This window comes from Canis lupus, chromosome 9 (genome assembly GCF_048164855.1).
Source record: "Canis lupus baileyi chromosome 9, mCanLup2.hap1, whole genome shotgun sequence".
Taxonomy (NCBI): Eukaryota; Metazoa; Chordata; class Mammalia; order Carnivora; family Canidae; genus Canis; species Canis lupus.
In genome coordinates, this window is record NC_132846.1 from 37,389,953 (window position 1) to 37,409,728 (window position 19,776).

General features: G+C 34.9%; 1 protein-coding gene across 6 annotated transcripts in view; it reads left to right on the forward strand.

Moving 5' to 3' along the window:
* MNAT1 (MNAT1 component of CDK activating kinase) overlaps positions 1–19,776 on the forward strand; it is a 189,281-nt gene that overhangs the window by 155,363 nt on the left and 14,142 nt on the right. For 2 of the 6 annotated variants that reach the window (XM_072838837.1, XM_072838838.1), the window contains one exon: positions 910–1,036. The exons of the other annotated variants lie outside the window; for them this stretch is intronic. In XM_072838837.1, coding sequence (XP_072694938.1) covers positions 910–1,036 — 127 coding nt within the window. The remainder of the gene's footprint in view (positions 1–909; positions 1,037–19,776) is intronic. 6 annotated transcript variants of the gene reach the window in all.

The window sequence follows — 19,776 nt, forward strand, 5'->3', positions numbered from 1 at the left end:
TTCAGCTCCATTTTAAAGGATAAATTTGAGTCTGCCAGTAGCATACATATACCATTCTGTTGGAGGAGAGAGATTTGAAAGAACATGGTACCTTTGATAGAAATATAAGTCGTTGAGTCTTACTAGAACACAGGGTTTGTAACAAAGAGTGACAAGAAACTGGTTAGGATTACAGAGCATAAAGAGTCTTATTTGCCATATTAAATATTTTAGATAATACTCATTTTCTCTACTTCCTTATTTACTTCCCATTTACTTCTGTGTATCTTAAATCAAGGTTGAAAAACCACTGTTTTTCTGTTTTCTCTATCTGGATTTTGGACCATATACCTTTTTTTTAAGATACTATTTTTAAGCAAACTACACGCAACATGAGGTTTGAACTCATACTCCAAAGATCAAGAGTTGCATGATCTGCTACTGACTGAGCCAGCCAGGTACCCCTGGACCATACACTTTTAGTAATTAGGAGCTGTTGAACTTTTAATAGGCGACATATTTGGATTTATATTTAAAAATACTTCTCAAGGCAGCAGTATGAATGATGTATTTGAATAGCTTGAAATTTTAAAAAAGGCCAAAATAGAGAAGTCTAAACAGTGAGGATGGAGTTAAGAGAATGAATTCAAGAGAGATTTAGGGATAGAATTAATAGGATTTGGCAGCTGACTTCATATGGAAAGTAAGAAACAGTCTACGAAAATGCCAAGGTTTTTGGCTTAGATGCCAGTCCAACTCTGTGATGACTTTCATAGAGAGAAGGCCTCCTTCAGAGTTTTGCATGGCCTATAGAGTATGACACTTGGACACAAGTCTTTATGTGTGAGAGCTACAGCAAGCATCAGAATGTTAAGGCAGCTGCTTCAGGCTTTATTCTCACTGCTCGCTCTTGTTGCCTGCTGTGTCAAGGGAGGCCCAAGAAGAGAAGTCAGAGAAAGACAGGGACTGCATTATTCTGTTGCCAGAGAGTCTGTGCAGCTGCCACTTCCTTCTGATTCACCACCACCACTTGCCACAGCTGCTGGGCTGGATAAAAGTAGGTAGACTGTAAAAACTTCTGGCTTAACAAAGCCTGTTGTATTATTGAGTGTAACTTAAAATTTTGTTTTCATGATATATCTCTGATTTTTGTGTTAGTGTCCTTTATTTTAAAAATCTGTCTGTAGATCTTGTAGACCTAAATTTTTTATTTAGTAATGCTGAAACCTTTAATATTTATGATTTAGTTAGTTTGGGTGAATACTACTACCTACATTAAAGTCCATAATATGTATATATACATAAAAATATATATTTTTTATGAATATATAATTTAAGGCATATATTACAGCTGTTGAGTTGCTATTATAGTCTGAGAAGAACTGCTTAGTTGTCAGGGTAAAAGATTTTTAAACATTCTGAAAGTCCGTTTTAAAAAATAATGGTGAATTATGTACTCCCTTAGATACCCAGCTAACTTTAAATTTACACAACTATTTACATCTTTTGTTCAGTGGTTTTGGGAATAAGCATGCTCTTTGTGTCTATAGGATAGCTTGTACTTAAATATTTGCCTTTTTTTTTCTTTTTCTCTTCATCTTTATTCTGCAGCTGATGATCTGTCTCAGGAGCAAAAGCTCTTTCAAAGATTGACTGGGTTTATCATTCTATTTAGTTATGTTTGTTTGTAATCTAAGATACAATTATGTCATTTTTGTAAAATACACAGTCAGTGGCACACAGTATTTTATTGTATCAGGTTAATGTTCTTAACCTGCTCTCTACCCTATACTTCTATTTTCTTAATATGTGGAAAACAATACTATCTTTACTGGGTGGCTAAAGCCAGTCCCTATCAGGTATATATCCTGAATGATCTCTTTCAATAATTTGATGTTTTTCTACCTGTATAACTTTATGTTAGTGTTTAAAACATATGCTTCATTTATTTAAAACAAGCTGAACCTCTCAGTATTAGATACCATTATGTTAATGTTACTTTTCTGATCATCAGTGGATTATTTGCCATTCATTTTTTAAAACCTTTTTCTGAATTGAAATATAGTTCATACAATGTTACATTAGTTTCAGGTGTGTACAGTGTAGTGATTTGACAATTCTATAGGTTGTGTTATGCTCACTACAAGGGTATAGTTACCATCTGTCACCATACAGTGCTATTACAGTATCATTAACTGTATTACCTGTGCCAGGGCTTTCATCCCAGTGACTTTTCATTCCATAACTGGAAGCCTGTACCTCCAGTTCCCTCATCCATGTTGCCCATCCCCTCACTTTCTCTCTGGTGACCATCAGTTTGTTCTCTGTATTTATGGGTCTGTTTCTGCCTTTGGTTTTTGTTTTGTCTTTTAGAGTCTACATGTAAGTGAAATCATGTTTGTCTTTCACCTTCTTATTTCACTTAGCATAAAAACCTCTAGGTCCATCCATGTTGTTGCACATGGTATTACCATTCATTTTTAATTCTAGTTTTGGTTTCCATAACTTATTTGATAGGTGATACCAAAGAGAAAAAAATGATAGAGAATCCTTTTCATTGTATGGACTCAACTGTATTACTCATTTTGCTTCCTGCTTTGTAGCCTTATGAAGACAGATACTTTGAAATTGGCATGATATTGGTTCCAGTTGCACATGGGAAAAATGAAGTTTTCTTATCAAAAGCATGTAGACACTTTCTTTTAGTACTCATACTTTGCCACCCAATGACATCAGGAATGTATTATGACTTAACAGGAAATGACTTCTCTCAAACAAGCGTTATTAAAGTCCTATTACTTTTTTTCTTATGTTAAGTGCAGTCTAAAATTAGACTGACAAATCAGTTTCTTATTCATATTTCTTAAAATGTGTTTCTTTTTTTTTGTATAAAACACTTTTTAAGAGAATAATATTTAGTTTTTCTTTTTCCTTACAAAGCTACAGCAGCCTTAAATTATGCCATAAGTGTTCAGTGTTGGTTCATCATAAATTGGTTTGCATCCCAGAAATGCAATTCCACTTAGTATAACATTTCATTTCATTTTTAAGAAGTTACCATTTTTAGAAAATTTGAAGGTTTTTTTTTTTGCCTTTAGAGATATAGTTGGATAATGATTACTATAATTCAAGGTGTCATAGGAAAAGTGTGCGGGTATTTCAGCTATTTGTTTTTTACTTTTCATTCTTCTTTAAATACTAGATATATTTTAGTTTACCCATTTAGAACATTAATTTTAGGGGATTTACTGTTATATGCATATATAAAACTTCTATTTAATGTCACTTAGGAATCTTAGTATACTCTATTGACATTAATTCCCAAGACAGTTAAGCACACTCCACAGTTATTGTTTAACTATTTCTGATCCTGTGCTCTAGCACTTACCATTTTGAAACCCATGTTCAGAGGTGGTGCTCATTTCTGAGTAGTTGAATATTTGTGATTTTGTATCACAATTTCAAACATTATCTTGTCTATTTTCCAAAAATTGGATGTAATAAATATAATAGTAATCTTAAAAATAAATCTTTGAAGATACATAAATCACTGTAAATAATAATAAGATGCAGTATAGTATAGGAGTTGTGTGAGAAGGGTTTTTGGAGTTAAATTGCCTGGGTTTAAATCTTGACTGTGTTTTTGCTTGATTTATTGACCTGGATAAGTTACTTAATCATTCTATGTCTTTGTTTCCTCCTTTGTAAAATGGATATAATAATAGCACCTACCTTATATGGTTGCTTTGAGGTTGTTTTGACTAAATGAGACAATATATCCAAGACCTTAGAATTACTGACAGGATATGAAAATACAAGGTAGGAAAGTCTAGTCCCTTGGACTCTCTATTAGGTATGTTTTTATTATTTATTTGTTTTTTCATGAGAGACACACAGAAAGAGGCAGAGACATAGGCAGAGGGAGAAGCAGGCTCCCTTTGGAGAACCTGATGCGGCACTCGATCCCAGGACCCTGGGATCATGACCTGAGCTAAAGGCAGATGCTCAACCACTGAGCCACCCAGGTGCCCCTAGGTATATTGTTTTTAGATCTATTGAGTTTTCCACCGCCCACCCCCTCCCCTCCATTTGATCAATTAAAGATAAGAACTCCATGATAAATGGTTATATTGCCATTCTTCCTTATAGTTTTGGGGTTAAATGTCAGCATTTGTTTTCTAATTATTGAAATATGTAGTTTATCTTTGAGGAAAACTGCTATGGTTTTTTAATGTTTTAAAATAGACAAAGTGGCAGGTAAGAAGTTTTGTCACAATGATTTCATTTGTGCTCTTAACAAAACAATGGAGAAATCGTAAGTAAGAAGAATTTAAGGAACATAAGATCCAGTAATTCCACTAGTGGGTGTTTACCCAAAGAAAATGAAGACACTAATTTGAAAAGATATATGCACCCTTGTGTGTATTTCAGCATCATTTACAATAGCCAAGATATGGAAGAAACCCAAGTGCCTATCCATAGATAAATGGACAGAGAAGATGTGTGTGTGTATGTGCGCACACACATGCAATGGAATATTATTCAACCCTAAGAAAGAATAAATTTTGCCATTCTAAACAACAGGAATAGACCTAGAGAGTATAATGCTAAGTGAAATTAAGTCACTCAGCAAAAGACAAATACTATATCATTTCATTCATATATGGAATTTAAGAAGCCAAACAAGTGAACATGATAAACTGGTAGTTGCCAGAGGGTAGGTGGGAGGACTAAAATAGGTAAAAGAGGATTGAAAGTATACTTAACCTTGAATAGCATTGAATAATGAATGGAATTTTGTTGAATCATTATTATATTGTACACCTGAAACTGATATAACACTGTATGTTAATAATACTTCCATTTTAAGAAAAGGAATTCAAATGAAAAAAGTGACATGATAATCCTGAAAAAACAAAGAATTTGAGAAACAATGTGAAGAAAAAAAGGTGAGGGGGAATGATTGACAATTCCTCACTTATTTATTTAATGACAGTTTTTGTTGTGAAAGGAGGAAATGATACCCCTTGTCTTTTGTCACTGAAATAAAAAGCATAGTCACATCTAAAACATGGATCTGAACAATTCAATAGCTGTTGACAGTTTACAGCCATCCTCATAAGTTTGTTGCCTTCCCTTGTTTACCTCCCTGCTCTAGTTCTCTGCCGAGATAATCCTTTAAGCAAGCTGTGTCCCACTGTGTGGTACCTTGGATATAGATGTAAGTTGCTTCTGTAGATTCCCCCCAAAAAATCTCACATTTTCTTGAAGATTTAAGGGTTAAAAAAGGAGGGATAGTATCACCTACCTGCAACTATAATCTTGTGTCATTTGGTTGGATCCACTTCTCTCTTTTGCTTTCTTTTTGTGTTACCTACAGAAATGCCTTCCCTTATCTCACCATGACGTGGGAGACTCTTTCTCCCACATTTAAGTGCTCTTGGGAGGAGCACGGTGTTTCAACCTTTCTCTCCAGTTTATCAAGGGTTTCTTTTGAAGCAAAGAGTAAAACAAATACAGATAGTGTTTTCTCTGAAAGAAATTCTGGTAAAGGGATCCCTGGGTGGCGCAGCAGTTTGGTGCCTGCCTTTGGCCCAGGGCGCGATCCTGGAGACCCGGGATCAAATCCCACATCAGGCTCCCGGTGCATGGAGCCTGCTTCTCCCTCTGCCTGTGTCTCTGTCTCTCTCTGTGACCATCATAAATAAATAAAAAATTAAAAAAAAAAAACATAAAACCTTTAAAAAAAATTCTGGTAAAGTAGAATTTTCTATACCTTAGTACATTTTTATTTGTGTTTATTAGTTATTTTTTCTTTTTTGTATTTTAGTTGGTAATAAAATTCAGATATAGGTTTGGGGGAGGCAGTGGAGTTGCCATGCTTAGTAGGTTCTAAACCTTGCTGTATTATGTATTAGCTATATAACATTTTACAAGTAGCTTAACCTAAGTCTCAGTTTTCTCACATCTGAAATTATAACTGTGATATAGTTGTGTGGAAAAATGAGATAAGGGTGTTAAGGGGCTTAACAAAATACTAGGCATATAGTAAGCCCTTAATAAATGATAACTGCTCTTGCTGTTGTCACCACCACCACCACCACCACTGCTGTTTAGTGCTACTGCTATACCCATGCAATTAGTCATCTTCTTTAAAAAATAAAGTGTACGTTTAAATCCTTTAAGCATCTGCTCATTAAATTCAAATTATCTCAGGTTATGATATAATGGGAATATGTAGTTCTGATTTGGAAAAAATCAAATTGTATACTGCTTTTCTGTTATCTTTTTTTTTTTTTTTTTTGAGAGTGTGTGCTGAATGAACAAGAGAGGAGGGCAGAGGGAGAGGGAGAGAGAGAATCTTAAGCAGGCTCCATGCTTAGCACAGAGCCTGATGCGGAGCTTGATCTCACAACCCTGAGATCACGACCTGAGCCAAAATCGAGAGTGAGATGCTTAACCAACAGCCACCCAAGGCGCCCCTGTTTTTCTGGCTTTTCACCTGAATGTTTATTAAAGGCTTACAGTTTATCATATATTGCAGAAAATTTAAGTGAATTTTAAATGAATCTCAGAAATCATCTAAGTAAGTGTTTTCCTCCACCCCCCCCCTTTTTTTTAGCCAGTTAGGACCACTGTATCTATCAAAAAATATTCCTCTGAAGAGGAGGAATTATTTGTGATACAGTTAGTGGCCACTTTCTAGGCAGGTGCCTTTTTAAAAAAAATTGCAATTATTGAAATCTTTTTGTAAAGTATAAGAACGTATTTACATTGAGGCATTGATGAAAAGTTGGCATTTTGGTTCTTACTGATAATCATTTTGCATTAGTTGAAGGAGATGGAAACTATTTTGTGTTAACTTCCAGGTGTGTTGTTATTATTCCCTTAATCATGAAGTAGTATTTTCTTTTATGTTCCTGTATTTAATTCTTTTAATAAATATTATGAGTACATTTATGGGTACATGATGTGTTTGACATTGTGAAAAATTCCAAGAGACAATAGACCTGGTTTCTGCTCTCAGAGCTTATAGATTAATAACCTAAGAAAGTAACTATAAGAAAAAATAGTGAGGAGAACCATAGAAAGTTAAGCAAAGCGTACTCTTGGGATCCATTGGGGGAATGAAAAAGAACTGATTTTGAGCATATACAGTCCTAATTCTTAACATGGAATACTGAATTATACCTGCTCTTTGCTAGACACTATATTAAACATTTATATTACGTTAATTCATTTCACAACAACCCTATAATGTACAGGTATATCATCACTGTTTTATAGATAAGGAGACAGGGGGCTTAAAGAGGCTAAATAACTTGTCAAAGTCACAGAGCTTTGGAAGTGAGATTTAAACCTAGAACTGTCTGACTCCAAAGTGGATGTTGTGCCTATTCTTTGGAAGAGATCCAGGTAAGTTTAAAAGCCTTTCCCAGAATTTCAGCTGGAAATAGGTTGGATTTTGGCATGCAAAACTGAGGAAGTTAATGGAAAGCAATGCAGCATAGATGGTAAATAGTCAGTATTGAAGCTTGGATGCAGAATTGGTTGCAGAAAAGAGAATAGTGGAAGGTGAGGTAGAAAAAAGTTGGAATTAGATTGTGTCAGGTTGAGGAATTTGAACTTTCTTCTCTATCATTGGAATACTAATAATCTTATGATTAATACTGTTGTAGCTTGGAGGTAAGTCATCTTTGTATTTCACACTTCTTAGTAGGAAATTTAGAGAATAGGAGGAGGCAAAGAATGAATCATAGAATTTAATAGAGAAAAGGGGCTTTAGACATCATTTCTCTCAAAATTATTATTTTAGAGATAAAGAAATTGAAATCTCAAAGGATTATGATGTGTTGAAGTCATACAGTGCTTGAATTAGAGCTGTACCCAAAGGTAGGAACAAAAATATGAAGAATAAGTAAAAATTCTTTAATTAGGGACGCCTGAGTGGCTCAGTGGCTGAGCGTCTGCCTTTGGCTCAGGGTGTGATCCCGAAGTCCCAGAGTCGAGTCCTGCATTGGGCCTGCTTACATGGAGCCTGCTTCTCTGCCTATGTCTCTGCCTCTCTCTGTCTCTCATGAGTAAATAAATAAAATCTTACAAAAAAAAAAATTCTTTGATTAAAGTGAGTTTTAAAATCAACGGAGAGAGATCAAGAAAATCATATTTCAAGGAAGAGGTTAATCAAAATGGGCATGCCATCATGTGCTTTACTTGTTAATCTGGTAAGTAATATATACTTTGATAGGAGGTTTCATTTGTTGATTATTTTTAGGAAGGAACCTAGGAAGAAGATACAAATTTGTTTACTTCAGTGTTGTATCATCACCACTTCTTTGACAATTCACAAATTCCTTCTCTGTACATGTTATAGCATGGAGGAGGGGAAGCAAAGCAAAAATAAAACAAAGCAAAAAAAATAAAAATAAAAACCCAAATGCTATTTTTATGTTTACAATTCTGTCCATTCAACAGATGCACTAGGTGGTCCAAAAAAGTATCAAAACAGAAGTAGGTGAAAAGAGAAAGTGACAAAGGTTGAGGAAATGCCAAGAATAAGATGACAAATCAGAGTAGGAGGAGAAAGGAAAAAGCAGTATATTCTATATAACAGATTTTTGGTCCTCACTGATGCTGCTGTTTTCAAACTGTAGAGCATGCAGTATTAGATTCGAAAGTCACTGCAAAGGAGAAAGCTTACCATCAAGCTTTTAAATTATTTATTTTGGTTCAGTGACTAGATAGCCTTATGATGAGTTATCTAAAAGGAAGCCTTTAAATTTAGTTCTTCCTTATTCTTTCTCACGTCTCTTCAACATTACAAAATGTGAAAAAGGGTCAAAATTAGAATAGATTGAGATGCTCAGGTTTTCAAAAAAAATTTAATGTGAGTTTTGGACTTATAATTTATTGCTTCTATTGAATAATTTAAATTATTCTATTAGTAAGAACATAATATAACCTTCTGCCACCTAGTGTTAAAATTTTAATTATTTCTTTAAAAGTATCAGGGGATCCCTGGGTGGCGCAGTGGTTTAGCGCCTGCCTTTGGCCCAGGGCGGGATCCTGGAGACTCGGGATCGAATCCCACGTCGGGCTCCCTGCATGGAGCCTGCTTCTCCCTCTGCCTGTGTCTCTACCTGTCTCTCTCTCTCTCTCTCTGTGACTATCATGAATAAATAAATAAAATCTTTTAAAAAAAAGTATCAGGAAATGCCTTAGCACTTACTAAGTACCAGTAATTTTATAGTATTTTAGTTAGTTTCATAATATACAGAAATTTTGTTTTATTTCTGGTTTTTATATTATATAGTTCTTGGTGTGACTATTTTATGTGATTTTTAAATAATAAACCATGATGAATTTAACAAGTGAAAATTTATATCTCATCTAAAAATATTTATCTGTCTGGACCCCTTTCCCTTGATCTCTTCGTCCCCATGATTTAGGAAGCTGTATTAATGAATGGACAATATAATTGACCAGGATACTCTCAATAAAATAGTTTAAAATGTAGTTACTTTTTTGTAGCTATAATGATGAAACAACTTTGTGTCTCTTAAAGATTTCATTGTTAAAACATAGATTCTGATAAGCTATAAAAGCATTATGTATATTATTAATTACTTAGTTGACTTTGAAGAAAAGCATAGGATTATTTAAAGTCAATAAATGAAAGCTGCTTCTATATTCAAAGGTAGGGAGTGGTTGTTAAATCTTTCCACATGCCACTAAAAAGTTTTTAAGCTGACCAAAACACCTTTAGAACAATGGACTCAGAAGTGGAGTAATATCTGTGATTGAAATGATTTTTATTAAGTTGTCTTTCTTAAGGAGTTTGGTCAAAATGGTTCATCTGTCTTCATTTAGCAATCACTTCTTATTCTTAATCCACTAGTAATAGTATAGGAAGACCTGTTATTCTGGACATTTTCTGTCTTGTTCTCAAGCTGTGCCCAGAAGCAAAATGCTATACTTGTTGAGGATTTATAAGCTTTATCATCAATACCAAAATCATCATTTGCAGAGTCTTGGGAAGTGAGGCCCTGGTGTAATTCCTCACTTTTTAAATTTTTCAATCTGGACGTTTTTTTAGTCTTATTTAAAATAGTGCTATTCAAATAGTATCGCTGTAGTACTGGCATTTGTTTTTCTACCAGCACAGCATAAGACAATCTGTAATAATTATCAAAATAGTAAGATTAAAAAAAAATAGTAAGATTTTGTTTGACTTTGGATGCTTGAATCTATTTTGTTGTATTGATATTTACAGTAAATGGAATTTTTAAAAAATCAGTTCATGGGCAGCCTGGGTGGCTCTGCGGTTTATCACTGCCTTCAGCCAAGGGCGTGATCCTGGAGACCCAGGATCGAGTCCCACGTTGGGCTCCCTGCATTGAGCCTGCTTCTCTCTCTGCCTGTGTCTCTGCCTCTCTCTCTCTCTCCCTCTCTCTCTCCCTCTGTGTCTCTCATGAATAAATAAATAAAATCTTTAAAAATAAATAAAATGAAAATTAAAAATCAGGTTTTAATGAATAAAATGGTAGCAATGGTCTTATTTGCATATTAGAAATGATCATTTTATGCCCATTACAATTTATTTTAGAAATTAAAGAGGCACCTGGCTAGCCCAGTTGGAAGAGCGTATGACTTAATCTTGAGGTCATGAGTTTGGACCCCACATTAGTAGTAGAGATTACTTAAATAAATAAAACTTAAAAAGAAATTAAATTTAAAACATACCTTTAAAAACATATCAAGAGGGAAATATAGTCACAATTGAGCATTTTGAGGTAGATAAAATTTCACTGTTCACAACATCATAAAACACAAATAAGTACATGCTATATCCTTTATTGTCCTTAAATAGAAAAATCAAATAATTATCATCTATTTATTTTTCTATGTTAATATTGAAAGTTTTGTCATATTATTAAAGGAGCACATAGAAGTGAACCTTAGTTCTTTTCATAAAGACTATGATCGAGGCACTAGGGAGGGGGTTTTCTGCAGAAAGGGACCATGGTGGCAGCAAGGCATCTCTTTACCTTCCTTACTAACAAATCTTCTGTACATATAGCGTCAAGGACATTGGTAAAATTGGTGCTTTTACCCACAAAATAATTCCAACTAAAACTCTGTCACTGAGCTTTTAGAGCTCTGTATATTCATTAGTTTTTCATAGTCCCAAAGATTCCAGTTTTCACTTGTTCTGAAATTTATAATCCTGATTATCAGTGTTAGAAACATTTATCTTTGTACTTTAAGTCATTTATATTAAAGATAATTAAATTTTAAAGAATTTAATACCAGACATAGAATGTGATTATGAGATGTCAGCAATGAGTTTTTACTAGTAATTTTTTAAAAGATTTTATTTATTCATGAGAGACACAGACATAGATAGAAAGAGGCAGAGACATAGGCAGAGGGAGAAGCAGGCTCCCCACAGTGAGCCCCATGTGGGACTTGATCCCTGACCTTGGGATCACGCCCTGAGCCAAAGGCAGACACTCAACTGCTGAGCCACCCAGGTGTCCCAATAATTTGGTTATTGTTGATAATGCTGCTATAAACATAGGGGTGCATGTTTCCCATCAAAGTAGTATTTTTGTGTTATTTGGGTAAATACCTAATAGTACAGTTGCTGGATCATAGATAGGGCAGTTCTATTTTTAACTTTTTGAGGAAACTACTGTTTTGCACAGTGGCTACACCAGTTTGCTTTCCTACCAGCAGTGCAAGAAGGTTTCCCATTCTCGGTATCTTTATCAACACCTATTGTGTCTTGTGTTGTTGTTGTTTGCCATCCAAATGACTCTTTTAAAAAATTATGTATTTATTTATTCATGAGAGACCCATAAAGAGAGGCAGAGATATAGGCAGAGGAGAGGCAGGCTCCCTGCGAGGAGTCTGATGTGGGACTCTATCCCCGGTCCCTGGGATCATGACCTGAGCCAAAGGCAGACACTCAACCACTGAGCCACCTAGGCATCCCGCCAAATACTCTTGAAGTACTATCTGCAAAGAAGTCAAAGATGATTTTTAAAGATTTTAATTTATTTATTTGAAGAGATACTAAGAGCGGTGGGGAGGGGCCAGAGGGAGAGAGAGTGCACGCCAGGACCTGGACAGAGATTATGACCTGAGCTGAAGGCAGCCATCTAACCTACTGAGCCACCTAGGCACCCTCAATCTTTTACTATATAGAAGAAAAGGAAAAGATGTATCAGAACTATGGGTTTTTTTTGTTTTTAATGAATTACTGTTTGATGTCTGTGCTAGCCAGAGATCAACTTACAAACACTGTGTTTGGACACAGAGGAATTCCTTTTCCCTGTCCCCTTTGAAGTAAGCCACGTGAGTTGTGTCTGCCAGTGAAATGAGTTTTCGAGCAAATGGTCTTATGGCTGTGTATGAGATTCTCAGTGTTCTCTTCCTGCTGGCTCATTAACCATGGAAGCAATTGAGGTGGGATCTCCATCAGACTGGGTCCCTAAATGCCTGTGATGAGTGGTATTTCCGTTCCTAACGTACACTAGACAGATAGTGTTAGCAAGCAGTAAGCCTTTGTTAGAGTAAGCATCTGAAATTTAGGGAATGTTCATTATGGCAGAACTGAGCTTATCCTGATTGACATAAAGCGTTTTTCAATAGAATTAAGTTGTAAGACACTTTATTGTAGTGAATATGACAGAATATTATTAATAATTTATTTACAGATGTGTTTTTAACCTGCTTGTAGTCTATTAGTTGTTTGACTTTACATAAATATTTTAAGATTTTATTTTTAATTAATCTCCACACCCAGTGTGAGGCCTCAATTCATAAACCCCATGTCAAGGGTCACATGCTCTACCAACTGAGCCAGTCAGGTGCCCCTTTTTGATTTTCCATAAATTTATGTTAATTGAATAAAAACTGTGTGTGTTTGTAAATCAACATGTTTGATTCTTCTCATGACTGTTGAACATACAATTAACCTTTCAAGTTTAACTGCTGTAGATCTGTGAACCACTTTATAAATTGCTACTGGAAATAATTGAAAATTAACTGAGTAAATGTGCCTCTATTCATACTAACACTGTTAGATAATTTCAGAGTACTTCATAATTTCAAAGCACATCATCTCATTTGATTCATAACTACAATCGTGGGAGATAATCAGAGCAAATTTAATTACCATCACATCCATTTTATAGGTGGAGAAGCTGCTGCAAAGCCATTTGCTTTAGGCCATATGGCCTATAGGCAGCAGAATTAGGATGTCACCTTCTGGCTCATCTTTCATCTATTTGTTTTTGTTTTTCCTATCCTCTCATTAGGATCAATTATGTATCCAGCCACTGGGTCGTGGGGAGTGGGGAGAAGGGAAAAGAGTTTCATTTACTTTTTCTTTTTATTCCTAAACATTTCTGTTGATATATTAAATTATCCAAAGCAGATAAATGCATTACATTTGCAATTTGTGTGTTTCTAGGAATTGTCCATATCATCTAGGTTATCCAGTTTGTTGGCATATAATTGTTCATAATTAGTTCTTAGTTAATTGCATCTTCCTTTTTTGTCAGTCTGATTAAAGGTTTGTCGGTGTTGCTAAGTTTTTCAAAGTTCTTTTTTTCCCCCTAAAGGTTTTATTTATTTGACAGAGAGAGAGAAGACAAGGAGAGAGAGAAGCAGGCTCCCCACTGAGCAGGGAGCCCAATGCGGGGCTCAATCCCAGGATCCTGACATCATGACCGAGCCAAAGGCAGATACCCAACTAACTGAGCCACCCACGCGCCCCAGTACCATTTGTTTTTATCAATTCTCTTTTTTTTTGTTGTTCTCTCTTTCATTTATATTCAGTCTAATCTGTGGTTAGATGAGGGGCTGCGGTGAGGGAGGGTTGGTGAAAGAATTCACCAAGGCAGACCAAAAGAGATAAAAGTTTATTGAATACACTGCCATAGAGCAGCAGCAGGAGAGCAAGGGAGATACTGTGAGGAGGCAATGGCCTATAACTTTTAAGATGGGTCACTTATTGAGCCTGTTTGCACTCGGTTCTGTGGTGGTCCCTGTGTTCCCTTTTGCTTTGCTCAAGTTGCCATTGCTCAAGCTTGTTGTCTAAAAGCAGCCTCTACATTCCCTATATTCTGTAAGTTTTGTGTGTTGTTTTTATTTTCACTCCTCACTAAATATTTTCTAATTTCCCTTTTGATATCTTCTTTGACCCGTTCATTGCTTAAGTGTATATTGTTTCATTTTCACATAGTCATGTATTTTCCACTTTCCTTCTTTTATTGATTTCTAGCTTTCATTCCATTGTGGCCAGAGAGGATGTTTTGTATGATTTCAGCCTTTGTAAAATTTATTGACACTAACATATGCTATGGCTTAACATATGCTCTGTCCTTGAGAGAGTGTTCCTTGTACCTTAAAAATAATATGAATAGTCTCTCCTTAACTTTTCGTCCCAGGCTTTAGGTGGTCTATTGTATGTCTCAGCTGTTATTCTTTCCCTCAGGTGAGATGAGTATCTTGTGTCAATCCTTCAGATAGCCCTCCGATAGGATAGAGCAGACAAACACGGTAATTTGCTTATAATATCTGCTTTGCTCCCTCTTGAACCAGGAACTGTGGTTCTATACAGGAAGAAGGGCTGCTGAGCTGGGGAGGTTGTGGGGCAAGGGCAAGTAAACATGCCACAAAGCTTGCCTACAAAGTTTTAAGTTGCCTTTTTCTTAATTTCAGCATTCCCTTGGTTACCATAAACCTTTAGCTGTTTTCCAGAGTTCTGACAAAGTTGATTCTGGCAGTTTTCACTTGTTTTCAATGTTTCTGTGGAGGGATGGAAGCTTGGAACTGCCTTCATCATTTTCCTTATGTGCTAGCTTCTCATTCACTTTTATAATCCATTTGTATCTCTTTCACTACTATTATGCAATCACTTTCAAGATGGTCTTAATCATGTTTCTGTTACTCTCTCTTCGTAGGGCAGTATCTGTATCTTGGGCAAATTGAAACGTCTCTGAACCTAAATTTGCTTCATTGGGTCATTGGGTTCTTATGATGAGCAAAGAAGAAATTGAACATGAAAGTGTTTTTGTAAAGTTAATCGAAATTGTATAATCTGTTGATGTGGAACCTTATCAGTGGTTTATTTTCTTTTGTCATTGAAATATGAATCATCCAAAACCACCAAGTAGAAATAAGTTAAACTGGGAGCTCTGTGAATCTTTTCTTTGTTCAGTATATTTTGTCAGCAAATTATAGTTACTGCAGAACATGCATATTTTTTGGATCACTGCAGACTAAAATGCTTGCCCTTGAGCAAAGAAAGAAAAGGAAGCAAACTAAGGGAAAACTCACATCGCTAAACTTCTTTCAGTCTTCTGTAATCATATCTGAGTTTAAACATTGCCAGTTATCTAGAGTATTAAAACATAAATAGATTAAAATGCTGTGTAGTTTTCTGCATCTTAGACATCATTCTTAATCTTCTGTTTTCCTGATATTTGTATAATTTTTCATTTTCTTGACACAAGAGCCATAGACATTCTGTAAACCACTGGAAAGTATTATCTTCTTAGAGGAAAACAATAGGATTGAGGAGATAGACTTGTAGACATATTTGTAGTGTCTGATTAGTGTATTACTGCTTTTTAAAAAATATAGTTTATTTACTCATGAGAGACAGAGACAGAGACAGAGACACAGGCAGAGGGAAAAGCAGGCAACATGCAGGGAGCCCAATGCGGGACTCCATCCCGGGACTCCAGGATCATGCCCTGGGCCGAAGGCAGGTGCCAAACTGCTGAGCCACCCAGGGATCCCCTGTATTACTGCTTTTTGTTTTTTATTTTTTATTTATTTATTTATTTTTATTTATTTTTTATTTTTTGCTTTTTTTTTGCTTTTTGTTTTTTAAAAGACTCCTTATGTGAAAATTAAGAGCATGATGTACCTTTACATTACTTTTCTACTTAGTCTGCTGTCTGTTAAAATGCAGCAGTGTTAAACATCTTTATTACATAATTACAATAGTACTTTAATGTTTGACACTTCATGGTCATGTTTTATATAATGTTATTTTATGTAGAAATATAGAATTATTCCATAGACATTTGCCATCCTCTTGAAGAATTCCTCTCATGCATTCATGTATTATATTTTTATAATATAATCAAATTAAATGTTTGAGTTTTATATATATTCACTGTAACACATTGACATTTCAGTAGGCTCCATTAAATGGGAGTCCATTATATTGATTTGAGCATACTATGCTATTTTAAAAATATCAAATGTGAGAACTAAAGCTAAATAAAAGTTTCTCATTTAGGTAGCATCTGAAGTGTTTGCCCAAATTAGCCAACATGTAACCATTTTTTAAGTTTGCAGAATATATTCATTTATACTAGTATAAAAGTGGATTTCCTCCTGATTCCTTAAGAATTACAAAATTCCATAAGAATTACAAAGCTGTATATTGTCCCAAGTTCTGGTAAGCCAGGCACTTCAATTTTCGTTTCTAGAACTAATAATTTTCTGTGAAAAATTATCTCTGGCTTTCTGGCTAGTACTGGAAACCTTTTAATTATCTTAACTATTCATAGAAAAATAGATAAGGAAGACTCAGAATGTTCACATAAAACATAGCTATTAAAGAGTATTAAGTCTTTGCTCAATTTGAGGGCATAAATGTTTAGAAAATTCTTACTGTAAACATGACTATTATAGTTTCCCAAAGCTAATAAAATAAGTATTTGGTCACCTAATGAAAAATTCAGTCAGTGCAATTAAGCAGCTAATGTGAAGACATTAGAATTAGAGTTTCAAAGCTACTAAGTACCACTTACTATCATCGTGTAGGCTCAAGTGCTTTCACTCATCAGGTCTCAGCAGTGTACTTTCTTGTTCAAGGTAAACTTCATTAAGGGTAAGGATACTTCCCAAACACCTCCTACTGTGTTCAGAAATGTTTTTTTGAGACACAGGTAGCACTTTTCATATTTTAAAATCCATCTTCTGAATCTATAATGTATTATAGAAAACTTAATATGTAATATAGTAGTCAGGTACTTTGACCTCTGTTTAGAGCTCTTTGCCAAGAAAAAGATAGTGGATCTTTATATGAAGGAATTCTAACAATAAATATATTCTTTGTTTTTATTAGGAATAAATTTGAATACGAAATGGATTTCTTATAAGGAACACTTTACCGTATGGGCCCAGACCCAAGGTTAAATGAATCTTTGATCATTCTTCTCTGTAACCACAAGACAAGAAGGACATAGGCCATTGAGGCACTTTCTAATATTCCTTTATAAGCATGTATATTATCCTTTATGAATCAAGATCACATGAGTATTTTTAGTGTTTTAATTATATTGTGACAGTATATGACATTTACATAGAGTAATTGGAAATTAAAAAAAAAACACGAATTGTTAAATTTGTTCTTAGTACAACTGAAGAAAATCATACAGCTGAGCAGATTGGAGCCACTCAGCAATCATTTTGCACATATCCATTGCTGCCTTCTCTCTTTTCCCATAGTGGCTTTCCCAGATCACCACTCTTCTAAATCTCACTCCCACTTGCCCCCTTTCTCATTTAGCAGCTAATCTTTCAAATGCAGTAGTACACAGAGAGAATACAGGTATGAACTTACTTTCCCAAAAGTCACACCCTAACTATAAACTTATCTTTATTTGCAGCTACTGTTAACTCCTTCTGTCCCTCCTTACAGGGAAGGGGGGGCCTATCCTTTATCTGAGGCTAATCCTGCTATCTGTGTTCCATGGCTGCTTGCCTTTCAACTCTGGGATATCACACCATCAAGTTGGTCTCCACCTCTCTTTCACATTTTCTCTTCTGCACTGAAACTTTAATCTACCACATGAACAAACTCAAATTTCTGTCTTGAAACAACATATTCATTACTTCATCAATCCTGAATCTTCCTCTAACTACTTTTCTACTATATTCAACAACTATTGAAAGAAGTTTTATGCTTGCTATCTCCTTTTCTTTATTTCTGATTAAGTCCATAAACCTAGTATGACTTGACTTTTATTTAGAATCTGATTTTGCTCATTCAGCATTGACTTCCAAATTACAAAATTTGGTGGGTTTCTTGCAGTCTTTATCTTATTTTACCTCTTATGTCTCAAACTGTATCTTTGCTTTGCTTTGTGACACTATTGCCTTTTAGTTTTCATTCATGTCTCTGAATTCTTTAAATCTTTCTTGGCTACCCCTTCTTCCTTCCCTAATGAAGTTGTTATTGTACAAGGTTCTTCATTGATTTTTTGGTCTTATTCAGTATTGAGTACCTACTATGGCTTAGGCTCTGTCTTAGGCACTTCTTTTACATTGTTCCTGATAACTTATAATGACTGAACAAACACATAACTTTCCTAAGTCCAGTACTAAGGGGTAGTCAGGATTTAATACCAAATCTGTTTGATTCTAAAGCTATATTATAATAGTTTTAAAACTTTTTAAAGAAAGAATAGTTTAAAAAAATCTTACTTAGGACATCAAAATTTAAAACAGATGAAAGCAGAACTACTCTGTTACTGTGGGGGTGAAAGATCCAAATTTTTTCTCCTTCCCATTCTGCCCTTGATAATGCCCTAGGGGCACTTAGAACCCAAGGACTCTGAAATTCTGTTAAAAAGGTACAGTGATTTATATTAAGTCCCAAGCCTGTATTAATTTTCCTTGTTTTAAACTCAGATTTTCAACTCAATCCTGGACATTTCAATCTTTCTACCTGTGTGTCTGACAAAAACATATTTTTTTTCTTTTTTTAATATCCCCAGTGGAACTTACCTTTTTTGTGAAACCTCTTCTAACTGTTGTATACCCTGCTGTAGTGAAACTTACTAGCCCAGCCAAATTTGGGAGTTGTTAAAGATTTCCTCTTGCTTCAATTTCACATATGCCTAGACAATTAACGTCCTTAGGGTTAGATTCCCTAGAGGTGCTCATAGTCATTTACTTTTTGCTTCCTTTTCACTCTCTCTTTCTTCCAATCTGTCTTTGATTCAAAGATTTCTAAAATTCAGGTCAGATTGTATTACTTACCTACCAACATTTTCATGAGTGCTCATTTTCTATTTTAAAAAGTATTCGAGGCATATGGAGGCCCTTCAGATATATGACATATTCATAATACACCTTGTTCTCTCAGGCCTCTAGCCATTGTATACTCTTCTCCTTTCTAGAACACCCTCTTTGTCTCTTGATCTATATAGCAAATTATTTTTCTCCCTTCCTATACCAACTTTATATCTTCTGCAAACACTTCTTTCTTGAGGCATCTGGTTCTCTTATATTTAAAGATTGCTCATTTTCCTGTCTTTCTTCACACTAGACTTTGAAAAGCCACTTGGGAACAGAGACTGTTTCCTAATTTAACACCTTAGCATGATACTGTACACAGTAAGTTTTCAAGATTTATTCATATTCATTGAGTAAATGAATTCTTTCCAAGAAGATAAAAATGTTTAACCATGATCTAGTATCAGCTGCTTTATCTACTTTATCTGTTAAATGAGGCAGTGGGATAAGATGGTTTTCAATTTTCCCTTCCAGTTTTAGGATTCTGCATTATTTCCTTTACAGTATTATCTGTACTGTCTTTACCCACTATTCTCATTTATTTTATAAAACATTTAAAATTTATTTTCAGTAATCACATGTAGGATTGATTAACTTTAAGTGCATCTTAAAATGATGGAATTTTAATCCCCTTGGTATTTATATCATTTCATTTTAAATTTTTCCTGTCTTTAGTTCCAGAAT